The sequence below is a fragment of the Siphateles boraxobius genome, unplaced genomic scaffold, assembly GCF_051911475.1.
Source record: "Siphateles boraxobius isolate OS27281-9 unplaced genomic scaffold, OSU_SipBor_1 26, whole genome shotgun sequence".
NCBI classification, from domain to species: domain Eukaryota; kingdom Metazoa; phylum Chordata; class Actinopteri; order Cypriniformes; family Leuciscidae; genus Siphateles; species Siphateles boraxobius.
In genome coordinates, this window is record NW_027508876.1 from 15,107,902 (window position 1) to 15,122,790 (window position 14,889).

Genomic DNA, 14,889 nt, shown 5'->3' on the forward strand with positions numbered 1-14,889 from the left:
GGCTGCGCAGTTCAACACGCTGACTGTGTCTTAAAACCTAGTGAGTTGCCTCCCTAGACAGCATTTGTGGGCATCAAAGTCTCTCGCCAGCAGGCTCAAGGCGCGATAGAATACGCGGGTACGCGCCTGTGATGGCGCTGCAAGCGCGTAATATGCTCAAAAATACTGCGCGCGCGTAGGATGCATAAACATATACCGTCAACTGTAGTCAACTAGGTTTTGAGACACAGCCATCGACTGATAAAATGGCGGTGGATAACATCTGCGAATCTCAGGATGAGAAGGAAATCCTTATTAAGAAGGATGCACAGGACAGCGGTGAGGTTGTCGAGAGCACAAAAAACAAAGAGTCCAAACTGATATTGTACCACTGGACTCAGTCATTCAGTTCTCAGAAGGTAAACGATCCCATAATTCAACATTACTGGCGTAGACAGCTCAAGAGCATTAGGGTGGATGCAGTCTGTTGTTTTGATTGTGATATTTACATACTTTTAAAGATCTGGCATTGTTTGGATTATTCCTCTATTCATATGGCTGTCTCAATTAAACAATTGCTGACTGACAGCATGCATGTTAATTATTCATAAATTATACATTATTAATAATGCAAGGTAATGCAAGGCTGTGTCGAATTACTGTAATAATTACTGATAGATATTATATTAATATACTGATAGATAGATATTTTACACCTGAATCACAAATATATTTACATAACTATCTCAGCACTTGATATAAATTATTACGTCAAAAGTTAGTCAAGACTTGATCAAGATACTGCATATCATCTTAAGGTCAGTTTGAAAGGCAATGTCTTCCAGCGGTAATTAGGTGAAAAGAAAAAGTTAATACCCACACTGAAATTGTTTTATGGGTATGCAGGTCAATATGTTTGACATTCAGTTTACATCAAATTAATGTCATGGATTGGTTTTGACGTCAATTTGATTTGCATATTTGACCTTTTTTTGACGTTAACTTTGACATCAATTTAACGTCTTTTCAGCATCAATTGCCTTAGGCCTCCTAAAAGCATGAACAAACATTGTTCCAGTAACGTTGGTAGAACATTCATTCAATGTTATCTGGTCTTTAATAATGTTCTCAAAACGTTGGCACAAAACATTTGGCACAAATGTTTAAATTTCATTTTTTCTGAAACGTTTTAGTTGGCGGTTCAACATTTTCTAAATGTTACTGCTTGTTTCAGAATGAACATTCAAAAGTAACATTCCCACAATGTTTGCTAAATGATCAAATTAAATGTTTCCTAACGTTCAAATAACATAAAGAGAGAACATAACGTTTTCAAAACTTTAGTAAAACATTCTTAGAACATATTTTTGTTAGCTGGGCTGCTGCTATTTTCTTTAACAAAACGAGAGTTGGAGTGCAAAATAACTGATGTTTCAGTCTTTCTAGTATATAAAATTCTAAAGAAACAGACAAAAAAAATGAACATAATGTTTCTGCCATAGGTGAGACTGGCAATAGCTGAGAAAAGTCTTCAGTGTGAGGAGTATGATGTGAGTCTGCCTCTGAGTGAACACAACGAGCCCTGGTTTATGCATCTGAACCCCACTGGTGAGGTTCCTGTGCTGGTTCACAATGACAGTGTCATCTGTGACTCCACACAAATCATGGACTATTTGGAGCAGAACTTCTGTGATGGTAAACGCTTAGGATTAGGACTTAATGTTGTGTGTAAAACATTTTTTACATTCCAGAATGCCTGAATTAAAGCGTAAAATGCCATAAATACAAGATTACTAAAGGGCATATCATGTTGATTTACCCTCTGTAAAATTATTTTAATCACCCAGGGTGTGGTCACATACTAATAAAGATAATAATAATAGTTTTATATGTCTGTCCATTTTATAATTCAACATGTGTGTGCAATTTATATAATTAATTTTTTAATATTACTTATTTAATTATTAGTAATATTAAAAAAGTAAATGATATAAATAATAGCTACACTACTGGTCAAACGTTTGGGGGAAAAACTTGCAAAGGTTTTTGAAACAAGGCTGTATTTCTTTGATCAAAAATACAGTAAAAACTCGATATTCGATATATTTAAAATAATGTAGGCCACTTTTTACTGATAACATAGGCTAAGACATTTGGCATTATCACAGGACCCACAAATATTCCCCTATTGCATTATTATACATTATATTCAACGTTATGTATAGTAGTTTAATGTTGTACTGACACTAAAACTCTGAAAACTTGAATTTTTTCTCTCACAGTTATTTTTATTTTAGGTGAACTATCCACGATATATATTGTCACTATCCACGATACATATTGTTGCTTTTTTGTATTGCAATATATTGTGACACGATATATTGTTACACCCCTAATTATTACAATTTAAAATAACTGTTTTCTATTTGAATATATTTTAAAATTGAATTTATTCTTGTGATGTGAAAGGTGAATTTTTTGCTACTGTGTGTTTGTTTGAGCTGCTTTTTCTGTGTTCAGTGCATTTGTCGTCTTTAGGGTGAGCACCTGTCCCACATTTTGCAGAGCAGTCCCGAAATTAGGAGCTTTGTCCCGCATCCTGCAAGTCAAGATGTAATCAGTGTCCCGCATTTCAATTATGTCTGTGATATTTTATTTCTTCCTTAAAATTACAAAACCACAATAAGAAATATAATACAAAAAAATGTGACTGGCTTTTCTGCAGCCGTCATATTGTAGCTAGAGTGGTAAAATAACCAACCAACGCATTCGTAGATAGGATTTTTCTGCTGATGACGACTTCGTTGATGAAGCAAAGGAACCATGTGGACCTCATCAAAAGTCATTAAATCTAACTACACCAGCCAGGACAACAAAAACATTCAAGTTCAAGATGCACTGAATGCAGTGACAACTCAATTTATTATTTACATAGTCTAATAAAGGAAAATAAAGTAGTTGCTACTTACGAAAATTTATTTTAGTATAATATGTTTTTTTTAACCTATACTAGCCTGTTATTCAGACTGAATAGTTCCAGAGTAAATTATTTTGTATTACTCGAACTTGACCAAATAGAATGCCAGTCACAGAGTCACAATTAACAAAGCTTATTGACGATTTAAAACGTTATTATCCAGTGTGATGGCAAATAGGATTTCCAACTAATGTAAATCAATATTTGCATAGTATAATAGTTGTAAATTTATCTCTCACACACGTTTTGCATTGCCCTGCAAAATCACATCTACTGTTCTGCAACAGAGCAATAACCAGGTGGCCACCCTAATCTTCTTTTCATTTGGTTCCATGTATGTTTGCATGCACCATGTTAAGTTCAGCATGCCAGGGCAGAATTTTGGATAACATGAGAGGCATTGGAGGGTAAGTCAAAATAAGATATTTTCCATTGAGGATAGCGGCTCATGTAGATTGCAGCAACATTTTTGTGTAATTTATTTGGATAATGTGCTGTATGTTGTTTGTTTCTCTGAATCAGAGCACACACCAAAGCTCATCCCAGAAGAGGGAAGCACGTATTATCATCGAGTACAGCATTACAGAGAACTGCTGGACTCCCTGCAGATGGATGCGTACACTCATGGCTGCATCCTCCACCCAGAGATCACCGTAGACTCCCACATTCCAGCTTATGCCACCACTCACATTCGCAGTAAGACCGGGACGCAGCGTAATAACTTCATATGAACATACAGTTTTTGGGTATACTGTGAATTAACTGTGATTTCTGTCTTACAGCACAGATTGGAAACACAGAATCTGAGCTTAAGAAACTAGCAGCAGAGAATCCTGATCTTAAAGACGCTTATATTGCAAAACAGAGGCGCCTGAAGGTAAGTAAACGCTCGGTTACATAAGGTAACCCTCGTTCCCTGAGGGAGGGAACGGAGTTGTAGGTCATGACTGACCAATAGGAATCTCGTTAGAGAGGCAATCTACTTCGAGTGAAACTAAAACAAGCAAATAAACATTGGCGTGCAATCATTTGCATCAGCTGCGCGCCCTCGTTAGCGCGGGTATAAACGAGCAGCTGGTGGATTGCACTTCAGTTTTTGCTGAGGAGCCAACCTGGCAAGCTAGCCGTCCCGGCGGGTGACAGCAGATGTGGCCACGGGACCTACGTCTCCGTTCCCTCCCTCAGGGAACGAGGGTTACCATATGTAACCGAGACGTTCCTTATTGGTCAGTCACTACAACGTAGTTCATGTCTGACCAATAGGAATCCCTACCAAAGCGCCACAGCCGCTGAACCCCATCCAGCGCCCCATGCAAGCCTTCCACCCCTTCTTGCCTGGAAGGACGATAGGAGGCTTAACATAGAGTACCCGTCACGGTTGTTCTGTAATAACCCATACTGTAAGACATTGGATAACACTGGGAAAGCGTGCCCTTTCTATTTAAGAAGGAGAACGCTGCGGAAGCAACTTCTTCAAAGAGTTATGTGGAAGTACATATGGACTAACCCGAGGCTTGTACTGCATATGAATAATGGGTGACTTAGCCCAAGGGAAAGACACAGTCTTCTCCACATATGGAATATACACATATGGAATCACCGTAGAGTCACACATATGGAACCCAGTCCAGATCCGGCTCTCAAGTATTCAGCAGATGAAGACCTGGCACCGGAAGCTCCGCCATGTACGGGCCGAGGGGTTTTGGAGGACCCGACAGGTTTTTCGCTCTGGAGCAATAAGGGTGCACAGTAGGGTGCAGCAAGCCGACAGAGCCGGGCCTCTCGGTGCTTCTACCCGTTTAGGGTGAGAACACGGGAGAAGACCAGCTCTACACGTAGGTTACACTATCTAGAGAATGTGTTAGGTGTCGCCCAGCCCGCAGCTCTACAGATATCTGTTAGCGAGGAGCCACGTGCCAGCGCCCAGGAGGATGCGACGCCTCTCGTGGAGTGTGCATGCAACCTGACCGCTCAGTCAGGGCACGCCTTGAGCTTGGTAAGCCAAGGCGATGGTATCCACTATCCAGACAAAGAGCTGGTCTGAGGTCCTGAGACTTTGAGTTCTGTCCACGTACAGATGCAGAGCGCGAACGGGACAGAGCAAAGTCAGGGCTGGGTCTGCCTCCTCCAAAAGCAGCACTTGCAGGTTCACTACCTGGTCCCTGAAGGGAGTGGTAGGAACCTTGGGCACATAGCCAGGGCGGGGTCTTAATACCACATGGCTGTCACCCGGCCCGAACTCTAGGCACGATCCGTCGACCGAAAATGCGTGCAGGTCTCCTACCCTCTTGACAGAGACCAGTGCAACCAGTAGCAAAGTCTTCATGGAGAGAAGCTTTAAGTCTACTGATTGCAAAGGCTCAAAGGGAGCATCCTGAAGTGCTCGAAGCACCAGGGAAAGGTCCCAAGAGGGTATGGAGGGGGGGTCGAGGAGGATTTAATCGTCTCGCCCCCCTAAGAAACCAGGTCGTGCTTTCCAACTGTTTTGCCATCTATGTGGTCGTGATATGCTGAAATAGCAGCAGCATGTACTTTGAGGGTGGAGGGAGACAGCCTTCGCTCCAACCCTTGCTGCAAGAAGGAAAGCACAGACCCTATCGGACATCTTCGGGGGTCTTCTCGACGAGAAGAACACCACTCGATGAACAGGTTCCACTTCAGGGCGTAAACACGTCTCGTGGACGGCGCCCGTGTTAAAGTGACGGTGTTAAGTATCCCTGGGGGTAAGTCACCTAGAACCTCCGCGTAACATCCAGGGAGCAGACATGGAGTTTCCAGAGGTCTGGACGTGGGTGCCATAAGGTGCCCCGTCTCTGAGTCAGAAGATTCTTCCTCAGAGGAATGAGCCAGGGAGGGACTGTCACAAGGAGCATGAGTTTTGGGAACCAAGTCCGAGTGGGCCAATAGGGAGCCACCAGAAGGACCTGCTCCTTGTCCTCTTTGACTTTGCACAGTGTCTGTGCAAGTAGGCTCATTGGGGGAAATGCATATTTGCGGAAGTCCTGGGGCCAGCTGTGTGTCAGTGCATCCGTGCCGAGTGTTCCCTCGGTCAGATACCTGTTCCAAGGGGAGTCCTGCCCGCAGGAACGAAGGATCTGACCACGGGTTGAAGGTTTGGCGTCACGCCGGTGTAATTGCCATCCGGTGAGTGCCCTGATGCAACACCCATCTCGGGACTCGGCCGTGAAGCCAGTGCTGAAGCAGTCTCATATGAAGCAGGCCGAGCGGGGTTACCGCTGCTGCCGCTGCCATATGCCCCAGGAACCGTGTTCAAGCAGTTCAGCACCGACTGAGCGCGTTGCTCTGTGAGGCGCGCTGTCTGTGCGACTGAATCCAACTCCATACCCAAAAAAGAGAAACTCTGCACGGGGGAGAGTTTGCTCTTTTACCTGATCAAACACAACTGGCTGAGGTGCCTGAGCACGAGGTCCCTGTGTTCGCATAGCTGATCTCGAGAGTGTGCTAGTATGACCCAGTCGTCGAGATAGTTGAGGATGCGAACGCCCTGTTCTCTCATGGGAACAAGGGCCCCCTCCGTGACTTTCGTGAAGACACGAGGGGACAGGGACAGCCCGAAGGGTAGGACCTTGTACCGTGCTTCGCCAGTAGGACTGCTATCTCCGCACGCAAGACATGGGCATCGGCTGCTCTCACTGTAGTGGAGTGGATGGCCCGAAACTTGGGGGGACGCCGGGCGAACTGAATCGCATAGCCGAGCCTGATAGTCGAAATGAGCCAGCGAGATGGACTGGGGAGTGCTAACCAGGCTCTCAGAGACCATGCAAGCGGGACCAAAGGGACTGCAGGTGTACCCGGAGTGGGGCAGTGAGGTGGAACACAGGGACACGGCTCGGGAGGCTCTCTCTGGGAGGCTGCCCGTAGCGGGGTCTGTGTGTGCTGTGCAGCACTTACCTGGTTCCACAGGGCAGGAGGTGCAGGAGGCAGCTCGGTGGCGTTCTCGGACTGCACACTGCTGCCCGCTGGAGACAGAGGAGGCGGATGAGAGTGGTGATGATTCTCTCCCCCACTGCGCTCCGGGTCCTCTTAGGACCCAGAGATGGTAGAAATTGCTCTTTTATTGAGAATTTGGGTACCGCTGGTTTTAAGGCCAGCGGCGGAACACAAAGAAAATGAAACATAAGATTCTCCACCCGGCCCTCTCCCGGGGGATGGAGCAATGCGGTCATCGTCTCCTTGAGAGCAGTCCCCTCCATCTCTGGGTCGGGGCGCCGTTTAGGTGGAGCTGCTGCTGCGGCGCAGGAGCAGGGGCTGAAGCAGGAGGGGTACGCAGTCGGGTGGAGGCAGCAGCTAACCGCCGCGGCAGGATGTGTCTGATGGCCTCAGTCTGCTTCTGTACATCCGAGACCTGCTGGGCGAAGTTCTCGACCGCGTCGCCTGAAGAGGCCGGTCTCGGACACGGGGGAGTTAGGGGAGAATTGGAACGAGGCAGAGGCACGGGGACTCCGCCCCTTTGCAGGAACAAGAGTCTCGACCTCAGCTCCGAGATGGTCATCTTCCCACAATGGGTACATGACTCATCCACGAGCGCTGCCTGGGCGTGTTCGAGGCCCAGACACACCAGGCAGCGCGCTTGACTATCCCGTGACCCCAGGGAATGACCACATCCAGAAACACACACACAGAACGTAATCTCTTTTTTTTTTTTTTTAAGGCGCGAACGATCTGAGTTTGCGCTTTTAGGGACTGCTCTCACAAGTGCTGAGGCACACAGGGGAACAGCCACTGCGATCACAGACTGGAATGTGCACCTGTCTGTGCGTGCTCTCTCGCTGGTTACCGGCTGTGAAAATAGCGTTTTGAGCGCTCTTTAGAGGCACACCTTACCAGCTGTTTACTTGCTCGGGAAGAGAGAGAGAAAAAGGCTGTTCGCGCTGTTGCACCGTAACACCCGCACTGCCGTGAAGAGTAGTCCTCATAGAAGGCTTGTAATTTAATTTAAACAGCATCGAAGTGTTGGCTCTGTAACGAGTCAGCTCAGAGGGGAAATATTAATAATCAATAATAACTGGTTATGATTAATTATGAATATTTGGGTCACTTAATTGTATTACCTTGATGTAGCTAACTTAATATTAAAATCAATTAATCAGTTCGTCCAACGAACTCTTTTGATTATTCATTTATTCTAAGAAAATGGTATCTTCCATGGCCATGGAAGAATAATTATTTCTTAGCATGTACAGCGCTTTGAGCATGTAACAAGATCAAAAATCGTGTAAGAGACTTTGTTTTGCCAGCAGTGAAGTCGAACCAAATACATATTGTGCACAAGTTTTATTAACTAAATCACGAACATAACAACTAAACTAAACAAACATACATACATGTATACATAAATAGGTGACTGATAGGATGAAATTGGAAACCAGAAATGGAACTATGGAGAAGATCCATGTAACTATGAAAAGAACCATCAGCTTATCATTTTCAAAGTACCACATTAAATGTATATACTTGCATGGCATTTGCAGCAGACACATTTCTTGAAGACTGTGGAAAAGCATGAAGATGATTCCTTTGAGTGTCAAACATTGAAGTTGCAATCGTATTCTTCTCCGTTGGATGAAGATAAGAGGAACTTGCATGGGTAGTTCGACTTTGTTCTGGATGAAGGTTTTCCCTCTCTCCGTAAAGCACATGGCTGGTTGAGTCAAGGCCTGGCAGGCTGTGGTCATAGCCTGCAGGGGCCATGAGCCGTTTGGGGGAGGGGGTCTCAGACACCCACCCGAAGTAAGCAGCCCGGAGATCCAGCAAAACAAGAGTTGATCGTTGCCTGTTCAGTGATGGTAAGGTTGCAGTTTTCTAGATTGAAGAAAAGGCAGTCTGACTCCCTTTGGGAGCGTGAAAGCATGGCCGATGGTGCTCACGGCCTGCTGGGCCCTGGGGCCCCAGTGAAGGGGGGTTTCCTAGTATCAGCAGAAGTTGCGGCCGGATGAGAAAAACTAAGAGAGAGGTCACAGTGGACTGTCTCTAATAAAGCCTGAGAAAAAGTCCCACCTCCGAGTTTGCTTTACCAATGAGAGGGTGAACTTTCTGGCGGGAGTTTCCTCTGTGGGCAAAATTTATGAGTCTTTGTCCTAAGTGTGGTTAGACCTTTGCCTTACCCTTTTTCTGTTCATTAATGCTCAGATAGATATAACAAATCCACACTGTATTCTAAGAGAAGGTGATGTACATCAAAGTGTGAGTCATTAAATTAAGATTAATTAGGTAGGAGACATGATACAGGTGAGGTTACAATGACCGTTGGTTGGTTGTATAATAAAATACATACCATAGTATATACATAATAGTACACAAGACAGTGAATCATTCACACAGTTGCTGGGATGCATGTTCATTTATAGATCAGTTAGTCTATGATTAATGCAGCAAAGTCTGTATTAAAGATTGTTTCTGTCTTTCCATTGTCTCTCTCTTGTGAATGTGGCCACATTCCTTTGACAGCAATAAAAGCAACTTATCTGATCGTATCCATGGTAAGCCAAAGGCCCCTCTTGCACCCGCTAGGGGGATAGGGCCACAGGTCCCAGAGTGAGCTTTAAAGATTATCTGTTAATCATAACAAATAGTTGTGTCTGATTGATTGGTCTCAGTTGCTACATTCCGAAGTAAAAAACTGAAGTGCAATCCACCAGCTGCTCGTTTATACCCGCGCTAACGAGGGCGCGCAGCTGATGCAAATGATTGCACGTCAATGTGTATTGGCTTGTTTTAGTTTCACTCGAAGTAGATTGCCTCTCTAACGAGATTCCTATTGGTCAGTCATGATCTACGTTGTAGTGACTGACCGATAGGGAACATTCATGCAGTGTTCAGTTTAAATTTTTCAGATGATTACCCTCTCTGTTTCTATTCTGCTGAGTATGTGCAATTAATTTTGACTACAATCTTGCTTACAATGCCAAGAAAGAGATTGCTGAGTGTCATAAAATACTATTTATGTGAATCTCTCTAGAGCAAATTGTTTGACCATGATAACATGAAATACCTGAAGAAACTCCTGGATGAACTAGAGAGTGTTCTGGATCAAGTGGAGACAGAGCTGCAGAGGAGGATTGAGGAGACACCAGGTAGGAGAATCTTCTGTTAACCACATTGTAAAAATATTTTGATGTGGGGACATAATAAATTAACTGGTTTTATTCTAAATTAAATTAAATTAACATTTACATTGAATCATTTAGCAGATGCATTTATCCAAAGTGACGTATAAATAAGGAGAGCAATAGAAGCAATCAAAGTAACATTAAGATATACTTTATTTGTCCCTGAAGGGAAATTTATTTTGGACTCTTTATCTGTCCCGCAACTTTACAGAGACAACACAAAATACAAAAAATAAACGTCTCTCAACACATCCTCTAATAAAACATGCTCTCATATACATTAGACGGGTACGTATATAGTCAGCACATTGATGCCTTTCATAGGCAGTTAAAAAAAAAAAAAAAACTAATAGGGCAGCAATATGCTAGTGCTGGGACCAGTCCCAGTTAGTCTTGCACAGTATACGTAGCAAAGTTTTTTGTTTTTTTTTCATAAATAGATATAGAATAGTAAGTGTTAGTATTAATCGGTCAAGTGTTGCAGAAAAAGATGATTCTTCAGCAGTTTCTTGAAAATGGCTAGAAAAAGACTCAGCAGCTTGGGTTGAGTTAGGCAGGTCATCCACCAACAGGGAACAGTCCAGGTAAAGGTCTGTGAAAGAGATGTTGTGCCTCTTTGAGATGGCACCACAAGGCACCGTTCACTTGCAGAGCGTAAGCTTCTGGATGGCACGTATGTCTAGAGTAATGAGTTTATGAATAGGGGTGCAGAGCCAGTGGTTGTTCTGTAGGCAAGCATCAGTGCGTTGAATTTGATGCGAGCGAATTTGATTTTGGCAACCAGTGCAAATTTTTGAGGAGAGGTGTGACATGCGCTTTCTTCGACTTTTTAAAAACTACTCTTGAAGCAGCATTCTGGATCAGTTGCAGAGGTTTGACAGTAAACGCTGGACCTGCCAAGAGAGCATTACAATAGTCCAGTCTGGATAGAACAAGAGCTTGGACAAGGAGATGTGTAACCTGCTCCGATAGGAAGGGCCTGATCTTCCTAATGTTGTATAAGGCAAATCTGCAGGACCGGCAGTTCTAGCAATGTGGTCTGTGAAATTCAACTATTCATCAATCACAATTCCAAGGTTCCTGGCTGTCCTAGATGGATTTATGGTTGATGAACCCAGCTGAATGGAGAAGTTAAGATGGAGTGTTGGGTTGGCCGGAACCACAAGCAAGGTTTGAAGGTGGTGGTCCTTCATCCTACGAGAAATATATGTCAGCCAGACTGAGATGCGAGCAGCTACCGTCGGATCATCTGGTTGGAATGAGAGGTAGAGTTGTGTGTCATCAGCATAGCAGTGATAGGAAAAGCCGTGTTTCTGAATGACCGATCCTAGTGATGACATGTAGATGGAGAAGAGAAGTGGTCCAAGCACTGAGCCCTGAGGCACCCCCGTGGCTAGATGTTGTGACTTAGATACTTCACCCCTCCACAACACCCTGAAGGACCTACCTGAGAGGTAAGCCTTGAACCATTGGAGTGCGTTTCCTGAGATGCCCTTTGTCTTGAGGGTTGAAAGGAGGATCTGTGTGAAAAGCAGCAGACAGATCCAGCAAGCTGAGTACTGAGGATTTGGAAACTACTTATCCCAGTCTCTGAGAGGGGTTACCCAAGCCTGCTTTAATGCTGTGGGAAGGTACCAGTGCGAAGAAAGGTGTTGATGATATGAGTGAGTGCGGGTACAACTGAAAAAGAATGGTGAGTGGGGATAGGATCAACCGGACAGGTAGTAGGGTGATTAGAAAGGAGTTTGGAGACTTCTGCCTCTGCTAGCGTAGAGGAGGGGAGAGTGTGTGTTAGCTGTTAAGATGTGTTAACTGTGTGTGTGTTTGTGTGTGTGTGTGTGTGTGTGTGTGTGTGTGTGTGTGTGTGTGTGTGTGTGTGTGTGTGTGTGGTGTGGAAAATTGGCACCTGATGGTGGTTTTGTTTATGAAGAATGTGGCAAAGTCGTTAGCTGTTAAGGTTGATGGAGGGGGAGGAGGACGGTTAAGAAGAGAGGGAAGGTATTGAAAAGCATGCGAGAATCAGAAGAATTGTTCATGTTGTTGTGGTAGTAAGTCATTTTAGCAGTAGTGACATTAGCAGAGAAGCAAGAGAGGAGGGATTGATACAAACCATGGTCAGTGGGATCTTTCCTGCCACTTACTCTCTGCAGCCCTGAGTTTAAAACGATGTTCGCAGAGAACATCAGATAACCAGGGGGCAGAGGGGGTGGCACATGCTGGCCTGGATGAAAGGGGGAAGAAGTTGTCTAAGCAGGATGTTAGAGTGCAGAAAATAGTATCAGTTGCACTGTTAGTATCTAGTGATGAGGACTGATTAGGGGGAGGAAGTGTGGATGAGACCAAAGAGGACAGGTGGGAGGGTGAGAGTGAGCATAGGTTACGCCGAAAGGTGACCTGTGGAGGAGTGTGTGTTGTGTCCTGAGCGAGGTTGAGGTTAAGAGAGCAGGAAGTGGTCTGAGGTGTGCAGTGGCGTGACCAGCGTTTGGTCAGTGGAGCATGTGTGTATATATATTTTTTTATTATTATTTTCATTTTTAGAACATTGTTGTCATGTAAAGTATCCAACATTATTGGAGAAGTATCACAATACGAGGCATTTTAGATGACTGTTGAATTTCCATTTTATGCCAACTTTAATTTCTTTTAGCTTTTTAAACTTCTCATCTCTCTCTAGAAGAGGGCAGTCAGCAGGCTTGGCTCTGTGGCGAGTTCTTCAGCATTGCGGACGTTTCCCTAGCTGTTACCCTTCATCGCCTCAAGTTCCTGGGTCTGTCCCGTCGGTACTGGGGAAATGGGATCCGGGTCAACCTGGAGACGTATTATGAGCGTGTCCTGAACCGGCCAACATTCCGTAGAGTACTTGGCCAAGTCAATAACATCCTCATATCCGCTGTGCTGCCCACCGCATTCAGGGTGGCAAAGAAAAAGGCTCCAGCCTTTGTTGGTGCCACTCTATTGATTGGGTTGATAGGGGGTGCCACTTACCTGGCTTTCAATTATTTTAAAAAGAGACTTATTGTGTGTTGAGACATCTATTGGGACTCATTCAACATTGTTCTGTCTTGACCTGTGTATAATTATTGTCACAATTGGCTCATGTATACTGTAACAGTTTGATGATTGTTGCACAAGAAGCACTTTTCTGCCATAATATAAAGCAAATCAGTTTGGACACAAAGCTTTTCCAGTAATATGTTCATTAAACTGACTTACATGGCTTCAATTCTTGCTGTAAGTCCTTCATGGCCAGTATGTGCTTTAGGCTAAAATGTCTTTGTAAATGTCTGCTCGCAATTACAGAAAAAAAATCAGCCTTGTAAAATCCATATATTAAAAAATGTGTATTATTAGGATGAGAGTTTGTAACTGTTCTGCACAAGTAAGTTTAATTAATTCATGCTTTTCACTTGATTAGTCAAAGGATTTACAATACTATATGCAAACCTAATTTCTCTGCACAGGAAAGACAAATATAATAAAGCCTATTTCTCAGTTATGCAAGTGTCTGGTTTTACCGTAATTATAGATTGTTTTGTTTGAAATCAGTAGGCCTACTGCTTGAAAGTTGAAGCTAAACAGAAGTATTCCTCTCCTATGTCCCAGTAATGACACAACAATTTTAGATACCAGTGAAAATTGATAATATTTTTTTTTTTACACTGGTCAAACCTACTAGCACTACGTTGTGTCTGGTGCCATAGATCCATGTTGTGTAGGACCACAAACACCATGAGGTGGCAGTATTGCCATTTTATTGTTAAGTAGCAAAGAGGAAGTTATAGCGACCTCTGACTGAGTTGCCTGAGATAAAGTTAAAGAAATATTGCATTCAGCTGATCATCATGCAACTCACCCATTGCTATTTCTCAACTGATTGGACTTGACATTTTGCTCTTTCAGTAATTTGCTGAAGTTTTTATCTTCTAAAATGTAAGCCATGATTTCCCATTGCGTTACTTCGGGTATCCAAATCACTATTGGGTGTGGTTCTATCTTATAAATATTGCAAATGTCATCATATCAATGTGTTCTGGCCAAATGTAAGAAACATCTGGATAATTCACACAGAGTTCACATTTACAATATGGCCAATTAGGTTGCCATAAAAGAAATGAATCTGGAAAAGCAGAGTCTCTTCTTCTATGAATACACAAAGTGTCTTGGCGAGTATTTTATAAGCTCCAGGCTTTGCGCGTGCCCTTTTGCTGACGTGGTGCACTTGTTTGAACTATATCCCATTCTAAGTGTATATTTATTCTAAGACTAGTTTTATCTCAACAAAAAGAAAATATTGAAATTCAACACCACTTCCTTAGTGTCAAAACACACTTGACTTGTTTGACCATAATGTGTATGATCTATTGTGTTGCTCACACAACAGTTGCTTTTAAGTAACCATAAAGTTGAAGAACTGTTGAATTTATAGGGCTAAGCCAGGTTATATTTAAATCCCTTGAAAACGGCAAAGATTCCCTTTCACAGAACTGACCAAGTGTGCGATTTGTAATCAAGGGCCTAAATGGCTTAATAAATAAATCTAAAATATGGTTCATATTTGGGCAGCTCAATTCCCTAGACAGTCCATGACCAGTTAAAGCGTCTTAAACTTGGCCGGAAATGTCTGAAACATCTGTCCTGCTTATCTTTAAGGAGGAGCCAAGGCTTGCCCTGCCCTCTGATCAGACAGACTGTAATAAGACGAAAGAGAACAGAGGAGGAGAAAGGGAGGATTTTGGCCTTGGGTATAAGGTAAATATCGTCCCACACAGCTCAATGTGGAGTGGCAGAGATCCCGGTCTCCAA

General features: G+C 43.6%; 1 protein-coding gene across 2 annotated transcripts; it reads left to right on the top strand.

The window, feature by feature from the left end:
- On the top strand, nucleotides 1-13,582 carry gdap1 (ganglioside induced differentiation associated protein 1). Of its 2 annotated transcripts, none has more exons than XM_077244478.1 (6): nucleotides 1-398; nucleotides 1,482-1,674; nucleotides 3,479-3,652; nucleotides 3,739-3,833; nucleotides 9,936-10,050; nucleotides 12,761-13,582. In XM_077244478.1, exons 1-6 carry the CDS (start codon nucleotides 246-248, stop codon nucleotides 13,111-13,113), a joined length of 1,083 nt encoding a protein of 360 aa, XP_077100593.1. In that variant the 5' UTR covers nucleotides 1-245; the 3' UTR covers nucleotides 13,114-13,582. The 2 variants fall into 2 exon arrangements, with proteins under 2 accessions (XP_077100593.1, XP_077100594.1); XM_077244479.1 differs by having other exon boundaries at nucleotides 102-398; nucleotides 12,764-13,582.
- The last annotated feature ends 1,307 nt before the right edge of the window (nucleotides 13,583-14,889 follow it).

Bases quoted from the DNA above. Each gene is read 5' to 3' on its own strand.
- gdap1 (XM_077244478.1), top strand. From the start codon at position 246: ATGGCGGTGGATAACATCTGCGAATCTCAGGATGAGAAGGAAATCCTT. The intron at 1,675-3,478 runs GTAAACGCTTAG...TCTCTGAATCAG, and splicing joins GGAGCAGAACTTCTGTGATG to AGCACACACCAAAGCTCATC. The intron at 10,051-12,760 runs GTAGGAGAATCT...ATCTCTCTCTAG, and splicing joins GAGGATTGAGGAGACACCAG to AAGAGGGCAGTCAGCAGGCT.